This window comes from Chelonoidis abingdonii, chromosome 3 (assembly GCF_003597395.2).
Source record: "Chelonoidis abingdonii isolate Lonesome George chromosome 3, CheloAbing_2.0, whole genome shotgun sequence".
NCBI classification, from domain to species: domain Eukaryota; kingdom Metazoa; phylum Chordata; order Testudines; family Testudinidae; genus Chelonoidis; species Chelonoidis abingdonii.
In genome coordinates this window covers 161,200,961-161,221,717 of record NC_133771.1, presented here as the reverse complement: position 1 = coordinate 161,221,717, position 20,757 = coordinate 161,200,961, and the positions used below count along the sequence as shown (strand labels likewise).

At 42.9% G+C, this 20,757-nt stretch overlaps 1 protein-coding gene across 1 annotated transcript in view; it reads right to left on the bottom strand.

Moving 5' to 3' along the window:
• The window catches only part of PPP1CB (protein phosphatase 1 catalytic subunit beta), a 54,280-nt gene that overhangs the window by 8,437 nt on the left and 25,086 nt on the right, over positions 1 to 20,757 (bottom strand). Inside the window, exons 3-6 of the mRNA XM_032790229.2 lie at positions 18,904 to 19,134; positions 18,467 to 18,571; positions 12,140 to 12,211; positions 6,006 to 6,157 (exon numbers count right to left, since the gene is read on the bottom strand). Coding sequence (XP_032646120.1) covers positions 6,006 to 6,157; positions 12,140 to 12,211; positions 18,467 to 18,571; positions 18,904 to 19,134 — 560 coding nt within the window. The remainder of the gene's footprint in view (positions 1 to 6,005; positions 6,158 to 12,139; positions 12,212 to 18,466; positions 18,572 to 18,903; positions 19,135 to 20,757) is intronic.

The following is a 20,757-nucleotide window of genomic DNA, read 5'->3' as shown; positions in this document are numbered from 1 at the left end:
CTTGTGCACCAATGGGAAGGGTGGGAAGGCATAAAGCAGGTGGTTTGACCAAGATATTAGGAAGGCGTCCGATATCAAGCCCGGGGCTAGGCCTTGGAAAGAGAAGAACCTCTGACACTTCCGGTTGCTGCGGGAGGCGAAGAGGTCTACGAGGGGAAACCCCCACTTTTGGAAGATGGAGTGCGCTACATCTGGGCGAAGTGACCACTCGTGGGTGAGGAAGGACCTGCTGAGCTGGTCTGCTAGTGTATTCTGGACCCCCGGGAGGAAGGACGCCACTAGGTCTTAGAGTGGGCTATACAAAATACCCACAGTTGGATCGCTTCCTGACAAAGGGGGAGAGAATGAGTCCCTCCCTGTTTGTTTACATAGTGCATCGCGGTTGTGTTGTCCGTGAGCACTAGGACGCAGCGGTCTTGTAGATGAGGAAGGAACGCTTGGCAGGCAAGGCGAACCGCTCATAGCTCCCGAATGTTTATGTGCACGGCAGCTCCTGGGTCGACCAGAGGCCTTGCGTGCGACGGTGGCCCATGTGTGCCCCCAGCCCAGAGATGACGCATCCGTTGTTAGAGATACAGACGGTTGTCTCTGATGGAACGGAATGCCTGCACACACCAGAGACGGTGTTAGCCACCAGGTCAGGGAGCCTAAGACACTCTGAGGAACAATGACGACATGTCCTATGGCGTCCCTGTGTGCGCGGTAGATAGCGGCCAGCCAGACTTGAAGGGGATGAAGGCGAAGCTTGGCGTGCTTGGTCACAAAAGTGCACCCGAGAGGCTGAGGCAAGTGCGAGACAGTTGTCGTTGGGTATGTCTGAAGGCCTTCTATGGCAGCGACTATCACCCAAAATGGGGTAGCGGTAGCGGGAGGTAGGCTAGTTCGCGAGCGTGGAGCCTAGACGGCTCCAATGAATTCGATTCTTTGAGTGGGCACTAGAGTGGACTTGTCTATATTGACCATGAGGCCCAATCGCTCGAACAGGTCCATGACGATGGCACATGTCTGGCGACCTGAGTCTCGGAGGGTCCCGCGATTAAGCCAGTCGTCTAGGTAGGGGAAGACTTGGATGTGCTGACGACGGAGGAAGGCGGCCACTACAGCCATACACTTTGTGAAAACACGTGGGGCAGCGGAGAGGCCGAATGGGAAGGACCATAAATTGGTAGTGCTGATGCATGTACCATGAACCGCAGGGTAACGTCTGTGCGGGGGGGTAAACGGAGATATGAAAGTATGCGTGCTTTCATGTCGAGAACAACGTACCAGTCTCCGGGATCCAGGGAAGGGATGATGGTCCCCAAGGATACCATACGGAACTTCAACTTCTTTAGGAAGACGTTGAGACCGCGGAGGTCCCAGGATGGGACGTAGACCTCCTTTGGTTGGGGGATTAAGAAGTATCGGGAGTAAAAACCCCTGCCCTTGAACGCCTTCGGTACCTCTTCTATAGCTCCGATTTGAGAAGCGTACGGCATCTCCTGCCAGAGGAGTTGCTCGTGAGAGGGGTCCCTGAAGAGGGACGGGCGGGACGAGGGTGGGAGAGGGGGGCGAAATAAACTGAGATGGTATCCAAACTCCACCGTGCATAGGACCCAACAGTCTCTGAGGTCACTGGGGCCCATGCAGGGAGGAAGGAGGAAAGACGATTGGAAACCTGGAGAGGATTCCGGAAAGGGTTTGGTACTTGCTCTCGGGCACACTCTCTTCAAAAGTTTGACTTTGGTCCCACTGATGGTTTGGCGGGACCATTATTTGTGCCCCCTGCGAACCGACTGCCGACTGCGGTTTCCGCGACCACGCCTCCTATTAAAGTCTTGTCGAGGCGAGGTGGGGAGGGTACGGGCGCTGAGGCTGGGCCCGGAAGGACCTGCGTTGGGGTCTGCGGGGTGTCGCATCCAAGGAACGCATGATAAATGCGAGTTGTCTTTAAGATTTCTGGAGTCTGGGGTCCGTTTTCTCCGAGAAAAGGCCCTGAGCCTCGAACAGAAGGTCCTGGATAGTGTGGTTGCAGTTCGGGGGTAGACCCGAGACCTGCAACCACGATACTCTCCGCCATCGCATCCGGAGGCTACAGTTCTAGCCGCTGAATCAGCAGCATCAAGAGAGGCCTGTAGAGAAGTCCGAGCTACCTTCTTCCCTTCCTCCAGAAGGCTTTGAACTCAGGACGGGAGTCCTGCGGGATCCCAGCTCAGTGAATTTTGCCATCGACTGCCAGGTATTATAATTGTACCTGCTGAGGAGGGCTTGCTGGTTAGCCACCCGCAGTTGAAGGCCCCCAGCGGAGTAGACCTTACGACCCAGCAAATCCATCCGTTTAGCCTCCTGCGATTTTGGGGTGGGGGCTTGCTGGCCATGGCGCTCTCTCTCATTAACAGATTGTACGACCAGAGAGCATCGAGTAGGATGAGTATACAGGTATTCATACCCTTTCGAGGGTACCATATACTTTCTTTCCACACCTCTGGCCATAGGCGGGATAGATGCTGGAGACTGCCAAATGGTGTCTGCTTTGGCTTGGATCGACCTTATAAACGGCAGAGCCACGCGATTCGGGGCATCTGCGGACAGTATGTCCACAACCGGGTCCTCCACCTCCGGAACCTCCTCCACCGGTAAGTTGATATTCAAGGCCACTCGCCTGAGGAGATCTTGGTGGGCCCGGAGGTCAATTGAGGGTGGGTCCGATGTCAACGTGCCTGCTACTGCCTCGTCTGGTGACGACGACGACGACAGGCCCGGCACGAGTGGGTCCTGTTGTGGCTCCTGCCCCAGGGGAGCGTCAGGATCTGGGAGAGCCTGAGGGTCCTGCGTCAAAGCAGAAACGTCCGTATCTGCCGGAGGAGGACGGCTGATAATGGCCTCTGGTGCACGATGGTCTGATGGGGCGGACCGAGATGTGACTGTGGGCTCACCCTGGGCCTGGTGATATGCCCAGGGCATCCAGAATGACCACTGTGGAGCTTGTTCCGTGCCGTGGGTCTCAGGAAGGGCATGGCTCTGTAAGGCCATATCGCCAGAGGCAGCACGGGAAGACCGATGGGTGCTGCGATGGCCATGGCGGAGCCGAGCGTCTGTGTGGGGCACCTCTATAAATCGGTGTGCTGGATATCATTCCGCACCGGAGAATGGTACCGTGAGTCGTACCGGTGCCGAGAGCGGGACCGGGACCTGCGACCAGCGCGGTGCTGGGAGGTCGACCGGGAGCAGGAAGCTCGATGGTGGGAGCGGCTACGATGGGCGCGGTGCCGGTCGCCGGACCACTGTGCCAAGTACCGGTCCGGGGAAGAAGACCTGGAGTGGTGCCACGAGTACGACCGGTACCGTGGTGATTGGTAACGGGACTGCGAGCGGTGTCTGGACCTGGATCCGCAAGATCGGGAACGGTGCTGGGATCTCGATCTGGAGCGGTGCCTGCCTGTAGCTTCCGAGGAAGGTGGATGGACTAGGGTAGGCTTTCCCGCTGACCTAACACCCCGCACTGGCGGTGCTGGGGGTTGAGGCAGGGTAGGCTCTGTCAGAGCTATAAGCTCCCTCGCCATTGAGAAGGTCTCCGGCGTAGTGGGAACGGTAAGCTCAACCGCGGTAGGTACCGGGGAGCGATCGTGCACCGGACTCAACGGCTCCTGGATGGCCGGAATCAACGGTGCCGATGCAGCCGGCGCCACGGCAGGTGATGGTGCCAGGCGACTCGGCTGGAGTTGGTGCTCAGACTGCGGTGCAGGAGTTGCAGCGGGAGCTTTAGTCTGTTTGACCCTCGGGGAGAGGGAGTGGTGCCGGGCCGTCTTCTGTGCCGGAGATGGCTGGTGCTGGGGCGTCTTGACGGTGCCGGCGCTCTCCGGTGCCGATGGAGCACTTCTCCCCGTCGCGGGCTGTGTGGCACTCGATGCCGAGGCTGGAGGGGTGAGGGCCGCCTCCATTAGGAGCTGCTTTAAACGAGCGTCCCGCTCCTTCTTCGTCCGCGGTTTGAACGATTTGCAAATGCGGCACTTTTCAGTCAGATGGGATTCCCCCAGGCACTTCAGGCAGCGGTCGTGGGGGTCTCCCATTGGCATCAGCCGGCGGCAGGCCGAGCACTGTTTGAAGCCCGGGGAGCCCGGCATGGGCCCCGGCTCCGGTAGAGGTGAAGGGGCTAACCCTCAAAACTATACTACTAAGTATATTAACAACTAAAGGGTAAAGAACAACTATACAACTACAACTATATACAGAAAAGCAAGAACGGGTGAATAGCTAGGTAAGTGGAGAAAGGCTAAGCCGCGCTCCACTGTTCCAACGACCAACACGGGTGGTAAGAAGGAACTGAGGAGCGGACGGGTCGGCAGGGGTATATATTCGGTGCCGTAGCGGCGCCACGCCAGGGGGCGCCTAGCCGACCCACCGGGTGTTGCTAGGGTAAAAATCTTCCAATGAACGTGCACGCAGCGCGCGCACACCTACTTGGAATGGATATGAGCAAGCACTCGAAGAAGAACCATCTGTTCCACCTTGCATGTGGCTGTTATGCTGGGAGTATCTTTCCCAGACCTGAAGAGCTGTGTGTGGCTCAAAAGCTTCTCTCACTCACCAACAGAAGTTGGTCTAATAAAAGATATTACCTCACTCACCTTGCCCCTAACATCCTGGGACCAACAAAGCTACAACTACACCGCATGTTTTTAAAGAGACTGAATAACTGATACACTGGAAGCAAAGCTATCTGAAGGTACTGATCTTGAAACATCTACAGTCTGTCACAATTATTGCTGCAGGAGAAAAGATCTGTGACTTGCATCAGTGGAGACAGATCCATGAGAGTCCAACCAAAGTGTCTGTGCAAAATTTTGTTACTACAAGACATGCAGTAAAAGCCTGCATCATTTTATTTACCAGAAGTAGAAGAAAAAAGTTAATTTAAAAACGACAGTACATGTAATGAAACTTAACTCCAAGATGGGAACCACTCAAGAGAGGTCAATTCTTAGTCTACGGAGCTTAATGATATTCCGTTTGAATAGAAACATTTAACATTCAAGTCACCTGTGTACTTAAGCATCAAGTACAGTTTCAGAATCTTTAACAAATTACACAAATAGATTCTTCCATGGGAAAATTTATATATGTACTGGAACCAGAATAAAAAATAGCAACTCTGGAATGCAGATTTCAATACATTTGTTTATATTTCCACAATTTAAAGGGGTTCAGTACCTCTGAAAATGTATGTGTTAAGTTGGAGACCCAAAAACATAGACTGCCAAATCAGTTGTCACTTAAATTTTAGCTTAAGTTGTATTGCTCGGTGCCTCTGATTCCATGTCCTGTTTTTAAGCCAGTATTCTACACCATTCTTGAGGCCTAGGCACCTAAATTGCCCCAGTAAAATCACCATATGCTCTCACTGAACAAAACAGTCACACCAATTACCTAATGTGGGGGGCAGAGTATGCATGACATCAGGGTTGTTGAAACTGAAATAAGTATTCACAAATATTGGTTTCTGAGGAACAGCCCCTGTATTTGGTGCTTCTAGAACAGGGGTTGGCAACCTTTCAGAAGTGGTGTGCCAAGTCTTCATTTATTCACTCAAATTTAAGGTTTCGTGTGCCAGTAATACATTTTAATGTTTTTAAAAGGTCTATAAGTCTATAATATATAACTAAACTATTGTTGTATGTAAGTAAATAAGGCTTCAAAATGTTTAAGAAGCTTAATTTAAAATTAAATTAAAATGCAGAGCCCCCCGGACTAGTGGCCAGGACCTGGACAGTGTGAGTGACACTGAAAATCAGCTTGCGTGCTGCTTTCGGCACACGTGCCATAGGTTGCCTACCCCTGTTCTGGAAGTATCAAGATCTCTAAGATCTGGTCAAACTGTAAATGCTAGATTGGAAAGTGGATTCTGCAGAATCCAGATACCTGCAAGTAATATCCTAAATATAAATCAAGATAATACTTTCAACGCCTAATACCTCAAAGAAAGACTAGAAGGAGATTTAAAGTAGCAAAGATAGTAGAGTTTGTACCTGATGAGCTCGACAGATCAAATCCAGATCATGACGGTTCAGAAATTTACTGACCACATCAGCACCAAAAGTGAATGAGACCCCACGATCATTTTCGCCCCATCCTTGCACATCTTTGTCCGGATCCGACCAGAGCAAGTCACACAGCAAGCCTGTGAAAGACAGTAACCTTAGGAAGTGTCCTAATATTCTACCCCCCCTCTTTTTAAAAAAAACCCAAAATAACCACAACCCTTATAATTGTAGGGATTATCAACAGTCAGCAACTACTTATGCAAATATGATGAAAAGCTCCCCTCAAAAGAGGGTGGATAAAAAAAAAAATGTTCCTTTGGAAAAAAGCAAAAAAAGGATTATAGTAAGTCTCTCTTTTAAAAATAAAACCTGAAGTGAAATCTGAATTTAACACAATAAGTTCAGGCCTTAATGCATTTTCTGACCTCTCACCATATTTACATACAAAGTAGATATGCTGAATCTATAAGCCCCTATCGACAACTTTATATGGAAAAGCAGCCTTTTACTCAAAGACAGATTCAGGGTTAAAAAAAAAAATCTAACTTTTGAGATCAAGCTTTATTACTATGGCACAAGAAGCAAGTAACTTAGGAAACACTTTTTCAAGAGATATAGGCAAGTGGGAACTTAAGTTCCAGTTAGTTTCACACAGGCATATTTAAAAATGTATCCAGTTTGAGCTGAAATCAGCTTGATTCACTGATTAATCTGTTTAATATATCATTTAGTTGCAGATGTGAAACATGTTTTGATAAGAGATGCTAACATATGCTGTTGTGTGTTTAAATAGGAGCTTGACAAAATGAGCAAAATTAAATTTAGTAAATAAGCAATTTTCTAACATACTAAAAATGTACAATTAATAATCTGAAAATACTATGCTATAATCGCTTAAACAAACATATGCATTTGTAGTGTACCCTCCTACACATCAAAAAGATGTAACCAAATCTAGGATAAAGGCACTATATTTAGTTGTAAATAAACATGTTTTAATGGTTATATCAATGAGACTGCATCTTTCTTTAGAAAATAAATACAAATGAGAAATTTCATTAAAATTGATTTAAAATAAAATCAAGGATTTCAACTTGGTGATTTAAATTGCTAATGAGTTGCCTTATTTAAAAAAAAAAAAAAAAAAGTCAACCCTGCCTCATCAGCTCCACAAACGCTATCACCGTGACCTTTTGCAGCTAAAGGCCTGTGGGATTTGGTAATCTGTAAGAAGCTGCTGGAGGCTTTTGGGTGGAACATGATCGAAAAACATTTAGATAAACTACATACACCTGTACCCCGACGTAACTTGACCCGATATAACATGAACGGGGGGGGGGGGGGTGGGGACGCCTGCGTTCTCCGGCAGATCAAAGCGAGTTTGATACAATGCAGTTTCACCTATAACGCAGTACGATTTTTTGGCTCCCGAGGACAGTGTTATATTGGGGTAGAGGTGTAATAATAAGATACAGCACATTTATGTGAGTACGTGAGCCATTCTTGAATACTGCTACACATGCATATTGCAGAGCAGAAACCAACTCTGATCAGAGACTGAATATTGATCTGTGGACTGAACTAGAGAGTCTCAGATAGCTCTCCACAATACTATAGCACAGCAGTCAGGCTTGTGAAATACATTCTTCAATATGAAGTTTCACAAGGATTTCATTTTTGTGAATCATTGACTCAATGTCTCTAAAAACCAAGATATGCAGTATCTAATTAGGCTGTATAGTATCTTGTCAAGACCACCACTTTAGTACTCGCAGTTACAAACAGCTGAAGTTGAATAGGTTACATCCAGGACCCTATTAGTTTTTTCAGAGTTCCGCAAGAAACATGACATTTGATTCTAGATGTACAATTTCAATTGACATGTTTAACATATTTTAAAAACCTCCTCCATTTGTAGTCACGCTTCAAGTGTAGTAAAACTACAAAGTAGGATAAACAGAATCAGGTATTCTAGGTAGGTACTCAAATTACAAATATGCTAGTCTTCTGTTATAGAAAAAACACACTATTAAGTAAAAAATCTAGCTTTTGACAGTATTAATATGGGTAGTTACTGCTCAGTGTCTTATCTAGATTTAAGCCAGTGATGCTACTGTACACTTTAAAGCTGAAAACTTGCCATATGAGCTTATTTGTGTGGATGTTACTTCATAAATCGACTAAACAAACTGCCAAAAAACATTGTATTTATAAAGAAAACAGTTCACACTTCCTTTTGCTCTGCATTCAACACTCCAGTTTGGTGTCCATAATGCAATTATTCACTCTGCCGAAATAAAGTAACTTTATTTCTTCAGATAAAACCCTTTTCAGGTACCCAACTTTGCCACAAAATGTTATGAGGCAAAATTTTGGTATATTGATTCAGTCAACAATTTGTTTAAAAACCCCAAAGAAACCCAAAGCACTAGTTTTATGGTGTACTACTTTTCATAGAACCCATTTAACCATTTTGAAATCTGAGGTGGTCTATATAGAGCTGGAAAGTGTAAGTTCCAATTCGAGGAGCCATACAGATCTCAGATGGGACTACGGGAGGGGTGATTCACCCCTCCCATCACTCATGCTACCACAGACATCTATTTTTTAAGTATCAGAGGGGTAGCCATGTTCGTCTGGATCTGTAAGAGCAGCAAAGAGCTCTGTACATGCATCCGACGAAGTGGGTATTCACCCACGAAAGCTCATGCTCCAATACGTCTGTTAGTCTACAAAGTGTCACAGGACTCTTTGCTGCGCTTATTTTTTAAGAACACTAGCTCAATCAGGTATCTCCTTAAGCTCTAATTTTTACCTTCTGGCTCTTGTGTAGACATACTGTGCATGTGCGCTTGTGTGTGTGCGCGTGCGCGCACGCAAAAAGCCATTTGCTTTTCTGATACTTTGTACTTCGAAACAGTGGCTTTGTTTTGACAACCATTCTTGCCCGCTTAGAAATATAACTAAACCAACAAATCTGAAAGTCAAACAACAATTGTGTCATTTTAACTAGAGCTTTTAGGGTACATCTACACAGCAATGAAGCACCTGTGGCTGGCCTGGGTCAGCTGACTTAAGATCACAGGGCTGTAAAATTGCTGTGCAGATGCTCAGACTCAGGCTGGAGCCCAAGCTCTGGGACTCCATAAGGGGGGAGGGCTCCAGAGCCAGATTCCAGACCAAGCCCAAACGTCTACACAATGATTTTAAGCCCTGCTGCCTGGGCCAGGGCAGCCGTGCCATGAGTCTTTTATTCCAGTGTAGATGTACCCTTAGACAGATAACAGCTGTATGAAGAAAATGCACCAAAACTGTTTTACAGCACAGAGTGATTTTTCTGGTTAGTTTGAAGATGTTTCTGGTAAGTATTTCAGAATTTTCCACGAAGGTGTCTTCAATTTCTTTTCTGTCACCATGCTCTGTCCTAACTTGTCCCATCCCCGCCAAACAAAGTACAGACATTAAAATGTACTTATCTATATTTGACTGGTCATCCAAAACACAAGGTACAGCTACAGACTGCACAGAAACGTCTAGTACTTAGTCCACCTGATATGCTAAAATGTACTGCCTGCACTCAGCAATTTGTATCTACCAAGAAAGCTTGCTTTTTGGTTAGTACTCTCTTTTAAAATATTAAAGAACCTGCAAGAGACTACCGAGACCCTCAATTCTAGATTTGGGCATATCTTGAGAGGGGGAGATGGTGGCATAACCCCTCCCTGATGGTTCTCTCTACCAAGATTTCTATAGGAACATGCTGACAGAAACTACCCTGGAGCTCTCACTTTTTGGGCTGCACTTGTCCTCTGATGAAGGGGATCATAGGACCTTTCCTTTATGATTCCACACAAGTGTCAGGTTAGATGAATCTGGCTCATGACCTTTACAGTGCTATAACAAAATTCCACAACATATTTTGGTCTCATCTACACAATTAAAATGAAATCTATTACTGCTCTTAATGTTTAATGACATTTTAACATGATCTAACACCATGTAAACAGCATATAGATTCAGCCTCAGTATATTCAATAAAATTAACACGAGTAATTCGGAAGACATTAGAATAGGAAAGCACAGTGGTAATTTTACAATGACCATTCTGATTACCAAACACTCAATTCATTGTCACTACACCAGCCACTTCAGTTTTATCACATCAAGCGTATGAAGCTGAAAATACTATTTAAAAATCACTGAAGAGAAGAGTATAGAGGTAGGCCTCAGGGAAAAAAGACTTAACATTCAGAGCCCCATAACATTGCCAACTTAAAGGAATGTTCAACTTCGTTTTTTTAAAATTAGAGTCTAACCTCCAACCAACAGATTACAGAACCTTTCCCAATAATTCCTGCATCAAGCCAAATCATTTGTGGCTGAACTAGATTGGAGAAACTGCCACTCACGGTTTAAAGAAGTTAAGAATCTACCACATTTTTCAGAGATCTTGAAAAAAAAAATTTGGAGGGGAGGGGGGAATTTAAGTGGGTTTTCCCTGTTGATGCTTAGAAGAACAACCCATCTTTCTCTTTCTATATACGCACACATTTTTTCTTCAGCCTCCTCAGTTTCAGCTTTGATTTTACTGTTGCTGGTCAACACCGTCTTATAACTTGGCATGGGCATGCACCAGCAGTAGGACAGTGAAACTGTTTTGGGGATCATTTGCAACAAAAGTAGGTATAAGATTTTTCAGACAAAGGTGTCTTTGTGAACTAGAATCAAATAATTCTGCAGGCAGCTTTAAGATGAATTGGCTCTAGCAGTGACACCAGACACGTTAGTTAAAAAGCTCTCCTTTTTGAAGGACTTTCTGATGGAAGCCAAGTATTGAAGTTTAAAATGTCTTCCTTTTTCATGTTTTTTTTTTTAAATCCAGTTAAAGAATACAAAGCAAGGAGATATTTTAGGTATGAATTAGTGTTGTAATTTACACTTGTGTTGTGAAAGTTCTCCACTACTTGCCTTATGCTACATCTGGATGCAAATTACATAGGTATTAATTTGCACCCTAATGTATTTTGGCTTATGGCAATGGTCATGATACTACCCACTCATAAACTCATATAATAAAAATTAATAGACTGACATTTGATGTCAGCTGTGAAAGAGAATCTTCATAATAAAATCTTGGACTTAAAGGAGATGGTGTAATGATGGACAAAGATAAAGGCGGTCTCACAATAGGGTTAACATCCAAATTGACTTCAAACCAACAACTACTCACTCAAAGCAAGATCATGCATTACTAGACACCAGCTATGCAGGATTAAGGATCTTCTTTAATACTAGGGAACGAAACAGTAAATCGGTCTCCTACAGTTCTGGAGAAGGGGGTAGATTTTAATAAAAATGATACAGAAGTGGCTATTGTAGGGGTAAAAGATCAATTTGCTCCCCTCATAAAATGTATTTATGCAAGTATTAATATGATCATGGAAAAGAGAACTTTAGGGCTAGAAAATTAATACAAACAAGTTCAACATCTGGCCACAGAAAAGCAGCAGAAGAGGTTATAAAAAACTGACAAGCCTGCACAGCAAAAAGACTACTGCTAACCCCAGATTAATTTAAACTCTGATGCTATGAAAAACCAAGAGAACTCTAGAAACGCAGATTATGTTCTTTGATGGATTTTGAACAACTAAATGTTTGGGGCCTATTTAACCAAGGCTAGGGAGACCAAACCTGTATTTTCAGTTAAGTTTTTCTGATTTCACTTAGCTATTCTATTGATTTTCTAGAAAGTCTTGTTTTATTTGGGATAATTCACTGCAGTCTCTTCTCTTAGGCAAGGAATACAAACTTCATAATTCTGCCAAGACAACAACAAAAGGTGAAAAAAATATCTTGATCTCAGGTGCTCGCTCTGTCAAAACAAATACTCAATTAGTTACCAGAAAGCACAATGAAATTCATAGTTTGCACAAGGAAAGCCTCAGGATCTTAGGTAGGAACAGGAATAGGGTACTGAAGATTACAATTGAAGCACAGTTAGACTGTTTCAAGGCTCTCAACTGCATAAACAGAAATTGGTTCCGATATTCTAATGCCACTGGTAAGTTTGCTTTGGCATCACTGCAAGATACATGTACAATAAATTCTGTATGTCTTACCTGTGTCAGGAACATCTGTGGGTCTCATAATTCTCCGAATCTGCTCCATTGACTGGAGATCTGGTGACAGTCCTGTCAATATATACAAAAATTAACTAAGCTTCTTCTATTCTTACTTTTAAAAGGGTACCAGGAAATGGACAACTGGAGGCTCAAGGTGATACAGAATGCATTATTTTCACTGTAATATAAAGTGGAAAAAAAGTCAGCGGGTTTCTAGACAACACTTAAAATACAACTAGTCTGTGCATTAGGATTGCAACAGCATTTAATGGGCTTCCTATAGTAAAACCTCAGAGTTAAACACCCCAGGAACAGCATTTGTCTAAGTCTGAACAAAACGTTAGCTGTTCTTCTAAAAGTTTAGAACTGAACGTTGACTTGAGGTTCAAATGAGATGTGTGGTTGACCGGTCAGTTTGTAACTGAGGTTCTGCTGTAGTACTTATTTGTATGCTACCTTCTCATTCAAAGGGCGGGGCGGGGGGGAGAGAATTTAAGTGGGTTTTCCCTTTTGATGCTTAGAACTGCAACTGCAGAGTAAGTTGGTCTCATACCCATTACACAAACAGGTAAACTTTATTTCATCTGCATAAAACACAAATAACTGGGGTTTTTATACAGGTGAAACAAAGTTCACTGGGAAAACTAGCTTAAAGAGCTTACTCCATACTATAGTCAGGATGCAAAGCTGCAGCACACCACTTATGCAGAATACGAAGGCTAGTCTAAGCTAGAAAAGCTACAGCAGCACTGCTCTAGTGCGTCTGGTGAAGATGCCCTACACCAATGGGAGAGCTCTCCCATAATAAAACCACCTCTGAGAGAGGCAGTAATCATGTCAGCAGAAGAGCATTTCCCACCAATATAGTGCTGTCCATACCAGTGCTTAGGCCAGCGTAACTTACACTGCGTGGGGGTGGGGGTGGCTTATTCACAGCCCTGAGTGATATACGTTATACTGACATAAGTGGTAGTGTGTACAAGCCCTTAGTGCCACTACAGCCACAGTTTGTGATTCCACTGTCCCTCTCCACACTAGCCTAAGCTGTGCAGGCATGGAAGCAGTCTCCTTGGCATGCAGGGATTTAGAAGAGTACCTACAAGGCTGCTCCACTCTAACAGCCCTACAGCAAGACTTAAGTTGGAGAAAAGGGCTTAGATAAAGCAATCCTTAAAGGGCTTTTCAGAGAAGTTAAGTGATTTGTCCTAAACTACAAAAATCAGTCACAAAGCTGAGAACAGAACCTAGGAGCTCTAACATTAAAATAAAGTCTATTTTGCTCACTCCAATGTTCTAAAGAGTTCACATGGCAGGAAGAATCTTTCACTATAAGAGTCACTTAAATTTTGATTTCACTTGACATTTCAGAGTTGACAGATGGTGGCAGCTGTTTTATCCAAGAACAACCCTTTAGGTCAGTAAGAGAGCCTACTATTATGAATACTAATTTTCAATCTATTTTAAGACTATTTTTGTTCAATAGTCCAAGCATTTAATAAGACAGTTTTACCTTCAGTCATTATTTAAGACAGACTGGTTCTTTGGCTGAATATAAAGAAAGTTATGTAAATTGGTGCAAACACCACCTTCAAAATTGGGTCCAAGCAAGTTTAAATTTCTGTTACCTACACCTCAAGGAGGAAGTAGTCATGTAAAAATAGGCCTAGTCAGCTTTAATTGACACCCTTCTGACAGTTACTTAACTTTCCTTCCACAATCCTCTTCTGACCTACTGACATGCAAGTTGCATCAATTTAAAATCTCTTCTGGATTTGTTTCATAGATCTTATCCAGCAAAATTATTGTGTGATATGGTACAAGGCACGGTCATGTGCAAAGGTTAGTCAGTGTAGACTCCTAGGAAAAATGGTACTGGTATCCAAAGCTACCCAAAACACCATCAACAAAACACAAATTGCCTTTAAAATAAAAGTGTGCTACCTGATTCAGCAGAGTGTTGTAAGTCCAGTGGGTGCAAGGCTGAAGATTGTGCAAGACACCAGCGTATAGCAGCATAAGAATTGTTTTAAATGCTGAAATACAATCTGAACATCTGCAAATAAAGATCACTTTTGCAAGAAGCTGAGATTACCTCTTATCCCACCTCCTCCTACTGTGAACAGAGTTGAGAGTGGTCAAGGGTTAAGATCCACAGACTATCTGGATTTAATACAAATTAGAAAAACTACTGTCAAACTGCCCCCACTACAATGATTACCTGTGCACCTCAATATCTCATGGATAAAGATGGTAAACTCTTAATGTAGTAGTGTAGTTTTCAGACTGCAACTTGTGACATGGCAACAATTACAAGCCTGGTCCTCTGATGCAGCCATTCGCTGGTAACGAGATACAGACAAGTGTTTTTTATAAATTTAAATGCACTAAGAGGATTATACAGGTGCATGTTTAGGTTAAGCGAAAGCAAGATCAAAACATGGAAGTTAAGGGGCCTTATTGTCCTCATCAAATCTAAGCACTGGTGAATCAAAAAGGGAAGAACATTATAAACAGTAAGAAGAGAGCCCTGCTGGCTGTCTCAGATTTTTACTCTAGGAAAAAGTGCATCCCATATAGAATCGTGATAAAGAGGGCAAAAGGGATACTCTACAAATTTGGAATTTAACCCATGGCTCTCCTCAGGTATTCTCAAATCTTTTGCTATTTGTATATTGCTGCATCCCCTCACAGGAAGCTCCAACATTATGCTAGTGGTGTCACACCAATCACAGAATTCCCACTGAAACACCATTTCTATGCTTTGTGTTGCACAGAAAGATCTTGCCTCCTCCCCCAAGAGATTAAAACCTAATTCAGGCAGACAAACTATTCTGACAATAGACACGGTGACAATATGAGATTAACAGTACAGAAGGTTAACAGCAGTTTATCACTGAAAGGGCTCCTGAAACAGTGGCTTTAAGGAAGGCTCTGAAGTAGCAAAGTCCGTTCACACATGAGAACAGGTAAGCATGGAGCAGCATGGAAGAGGATCCAAAGAGAAGAGTAAAAGGAGGAAACTGGAGATGGTTCAGAGGTAGGCTAAATTTAACCGAAAAAGACAGGGTAAAATGAAGACGTGAGTACAGAGCTGCTGAAGGCCCTAAAGGCAAGGATGAGAAACTTCAATTTGATGTGCAGTCAAAAAGCCAGTGAAGGGATTCAAAGAGGGGAACATCTGAGTCAGTGATAGAAAATAATTTCAGCAACAACATATTGGAGAGACTGCAGCCGAGGGAAGATTTGGTTTATATAATCGGATAGGGTGTGTGCGCAAAGAAGAGAACTGCAGAAATGTAAGCAGGAAAGGAACATCGATGTGAAATCAGGATTTCAGCACGCTGCCTAACTGGATAAGCGAGGTGCCTTTTGTTTACTATGTTATGCGATTTTGCAAAGTTTTCATTGTATATCCCAGAGGGCAAAGTTTTAAAAATAAACTATGCAAAAATACGCAATATAGTAAAAAAGGCACCTACCTTACTCCTATAAGCTGGCTCTGAACTCCAGCAGGTTTGTTTTATTACCAGTACAGTGTACACAGACTCAGACTTCATGAGTAGATGCTGACAATCCATAACTCAGGGACCTGAAAAGCAGTTTGGAGGGCATGGGGAGGAGGAGAGGGCAAGGTTTACCACTCAAATGTGTTAAGTGCCACCCTGGGCTGTTTGTTATTTTGGAGTATTCAGGACATTCTGCTAAGCTTTTCATATCTGCCAATCAGCTTTAATAGTGCTAATACTTTTGCCTCTATCTGGAAGCATTACAAGTCTTAAAGGGTACTTGTTTTTAAAGTTAGAATATTCTCTAAATGGTACACAGAATTTGAGGTTGTCTTACTTTTTAAAAATAAAAAACATACATGTTTTTAAATCCCCTATTATGTTTATAAGGAAAACTTGTTTACACCTTGTATCTGTTTTCTGGGGTTCTCTCATGGGTCTCTGTTCCCAAGTAGGATGCATGCAGAACTTCAAGTTTTTTGGTTTTTTTTAGTCTATGGTCAGCAGTAAGAGGGTCTGCACAAGCCATACACTCCTACGCCACCTCACTGGTTAGTGCCTATTACCTGAGTTTAACTGCTATCAGTGTCATGATTTGGGAAATATTTCTGCTAAAAAGGGATTAGGAAAAACCTTCAATTATATGTGTTTTTAAGAAACTTAAGTATTATACCTAAACTACTTGGAAGAGATTCCATACCTGTAAATCAAGATTCCTTGACAATGCATTCAATCTGAACCAATGGTTTTCTTTCTGCTGTTCAAACTTGCGAGAGAGTGATAAGTAACCAGCTTCCAAATTTATCGCTGCACAGATGCACTCCCTCTACAGGCTTGCTTCTACTCTTTCCTTTCGATTCACTGTTGGCATACACACTTATGAAAAATTAAATTAGATAATCCCAGAAAGTAGCTTTTTTAAAAGCTAACAATTCTCAGGATCAAAATAAAAAATTCTGAGAGAACTTGAGTATTTCACTGAAAAAGCCTGTATTATAGGTAGTAAAATCTGCTTCTACTCATTTAACAACCTGGACCAATGCTAAGTAGCAGTGTGCAAGGGCTTTCCAACTCAGGAGAGAGCCCAGTATTTCAGCATATAAAGCTGATGAATTGTCTTATGCTAGCAAGACTCAGCCACTCTACTAAAGCACTGGATTCCTCATGAGCTAAAAAGGAAATGGGCTTTAATTGAAAGTTATGCAAGGCATTAGCAGACTCTACTCTGGGCTGGCAGAAGCTGAACACCTGTGGTTGATAAAGGAACACATACTCACACTATGCCTTTGCAGATAGTGCTCATCACACACTGAATAGGCACATGACATCTGTAGGACAGAGTAAAACCTTCTCTTTGCTAAGGCAAAGCTTGTTTTCAGGCAAGCAGTACTGCACAGGAACTACCTATACCTGTTCTACACCCAAACACTGAACCCATACCCTAGAAACAAACAGCTCATTACATTTTATAAATCCTTCATCACTACTCATACAGACTGCTCTCATATCCCACCTCATTGCTAACAATCAGCATCACAAGACAGTCCCTGTGCACTGCTACTGACAACCTACACAACTTAGCACTGAAATAATGAATACTGGACCCCTCAAGGAACACATGCATCTCTTTCATTTGATCTCCTTCACATATGCGAAGGGGGAGGGGAGTGGAGATCTAGTTCTCATATCATAATCACTTGAAACAAGCAGAGGCATTAAGCCAGGTGGGGGTAGAGTGATAGCTCTTTTGAGATGCAATTCACCAAAGAAGGAGAGGGGAAGTGCTCAAGAAACAGGACTGGACAACTGCTCAGCAGCTCTTGAAAAAGGCATGCTACCTCCCCCACACTGTATTGGGAAAATGGAAGTCTAAGCTCCAATTTAGGCAGCCTCCAATTGTTGGTCGAAACAGGGGCTGCACTCATCACCTGAATCTTGAGGCAAAACTGAGCCACTCCACTTTGTTACCATTGCCTTGCTGTCAGAAGCCCTCCTGTTCACCAGGAAAACAGAAGGAAATTTAGAGCCTGGGCCTGCTCCGGTCAGTCTCGAAGGAGGTAGAGAAGGCATCATACCTGCAGCACCATGAAGCCCATAGCTGGAGCAGTTTGGACACAACACTACAGGCGTGGCTCTGCCCACTTGGCTAGCAGATCACTCTACAAGGAGGCAAATAGGTTACATTCTGCCAAGGCTCCAGTGAGAAAAAGCGAAGAAAGCTAAGAAGCCAGCTGTGGAGGGAATGCATACAGGCAGGGAGAAAAAGCCTTGTAAGCCACTGATTGTACACATAGGTGAGGAAAATACAGTGGTCCAAATGATTGGACACAGGACAGAAACAATTTATGAACTTGTTTGCCTCTGTGTTTGACAAGTTTATCCCACAATTGGGCAATTTATTATGCAATTTGGGGGGGGGGGGGGGGAATCAGCATGTGTATGCAAGTCAATTCTTTAAAGCTAACTTCACATTAAACTTCAGTCTGATTCTGAAGGAGAAAAGTGCAATTTTTGGTTTTGCATTTTCTGTTATCATGTAGCACAATGACCTAGGCATACTGGAAGATAAATGCAAAGATCCTGTTCCTGAGCACAACAATAAGGGAGAACACAGAGTGAGGATGAGGAGATGAACAGGAATAAGATACAGTTATCTTAATGGTGCCATTAAAGTTACTCTCAATGGTAATTTAATTGCTATTGTATGCAACATGGAACAGTGTTTTAGTCTGATCCTGGGCCAGAGATTGACACTAATAATGCAATGGATAAGAAAAATATAACTACATTCACTGTCAGATTGAAGTAATTATCTTACCTCCATGACAGCAGAAGATCTTCTCATCCACAATGGCTGCAATAGGCAGACAGTTAAAGCAGTCTGTGAATGTCTTCCAAAGTTTAATATTAAATCGCCGTTTGCCTGCAGGAACAGAGTAGTCTATCAGAAAAGGAATTATATAGCCAACCTACAATGTGCATTATACCCTGCCCAAAGTCTAAAAGTTGAATAATTCAAGTTTCATAAAACCTGTAAAAATCACCTGTTAAAAGCATTTCAGAGTAAATTTACTTCAAGTAAAGACCACATATGTAAAACCAAGTATTAAGAGACATAAGTTGTGTTTCAAAATAATTTATGCTTTGATAAATTCTTGCAATGAACAGTCATTATTTGGTTAAAAATCTACTTTCTAGTCCTACAACATATTGTTAAATAGAAGCAACTTTTGAGAACTAGAAGGTTTTGCTTACATTCATCATAGAATCCATAGATACGATTAATGCTAGCACACTCATGGTTTCCTCTTAGGAGAAAGAAGTTTTCTGGATACTTGATTTTGTATGCCAGTAATAGGCAGATGGTTTCCAGAGACTGCTTGCCTCTGTCTACGTAATCTCCCAGGAAAAGATAGTTGGCTTCTGGTGGGAATCCTCCGTACTCAAACAATCGAAGTAAATCTGTATATTGCCCATGAATGTCACCTGAATAAGGTACATTTAAAGAAATAAATATTAGTACAATATCAAATACCTTACTGAAACCAAGACATTGAATTAGTACTCATTTTAGAGGGTCAGTAAGAATTTGAGAGGCAGTTAGACTGATATTCTGGAAAGATCTTTCATATGGTCTGTTGAGAAAGGATAAAGAAAGCTAAAATTGAAGCACTCAATCTATGGAAATTGACCACAAGATTTGCAGAGAATTACAGTTTCAGTTCCAGAAACATTCTGAAGGGTACATAATCTTCCTTTCCATTTAACTAAGTAGCCCCTGGAAAAGATGGGAAATTCCAGTTTATTTGTACAAATTTAAATGTAAATTCAGAAGAAAGCTGACTCTATGCAACTAATACATAGAAGGTAGCAAATCCAACTATTTTTAAAAAGCAAAGCAACTTGTAGGTTTACCACCACACTCCACTCTCCTTCCAGAACCAATCACTAAAGAAACTGGAAAAATCAGTAGAGGCAGGTGATGCATTAAGCTATTCTAAGTTTGTTTTATACGCTAAAAAGTCAACTGTTGACCCGGCAATATTACAGCTACTATACAATGTCACTGGACCAGGTAACTTGGCTAAGTGCCTTCTTTCATGTGATTTTTTTGTGCGCGTGCAATTTGCTATACCACACAGTACAGAACTCTTGAAAATCATATCCTATATAAAAGATATCTAGCAAGCTTGAAAGTAGTTATTAAAAACTGATACAATGAGTATTATTCTGACAAATTATTCAGCCAGATTCACCTATCACCTACCATATATTCCACAATGGGCCACTTCCCAAAAAAAAAAAAAAAAAATAGGCAGGCTGCATGGTGCAACAGTTCTGTCATAACTAGTTGGCACAGAATACCATATCACCCAGAGGCTGGCTAACTATAACCGTTTAGGTGGGTGTGATGGAAGAATAGAAAACTAAACACTAAAGAATTCTTTACAATTACGTGTGTACAGGCAGAGTAGCTTACAGAACAGATCGCTGGCAAGGGGTTCTATTCCTGGCTCTGCCACTCATCTATTGGGTGACCTTGGGCAAGTCACTTCATCTTGCTATGCCTCGTTTCCCCATCTGCAAATGGGGATGTGATACTTCCATTGTAAAGCAGTTTGAGACCTACTGTTAAAATAGCTATGTACCCTTGCTATTTGCAGCATTCATCGCATAAGCATATATTCTTTAAATCAGTCAGTAGTAAGTTTATACAACTTGACCCATTTAGGTTTTGACTGATTTGTGGGACACTTCATTGTGATCTAGGTCGACTGCTGGCAAAATGGTGAAGTGCTTACAGTGGTCAAGCAAAGATGCTTCTTGTTAATTGTAAGCCAGTCTCCATCTCAGTTGCCAGAGGCTTTTTGAACAAGCAAACCCAAGCTCCTCTCCATACTCTACACACTTAGGTCCACGTCTTTTTGGCTTCTCTGTTTCAAGTTCAAAATGTGCAGAAACTAACAGGATTTTAGAACCACACTCACTTGTAGATGGCCACAGAAAAAATGTGGCTAGTGTAAATGGCCACAGAAAAAAAAGTGGCTAGTGTAAAAGACAGATAATTTAATATTTTATGGAGTGATCCACAACATGATTAGATAGGTA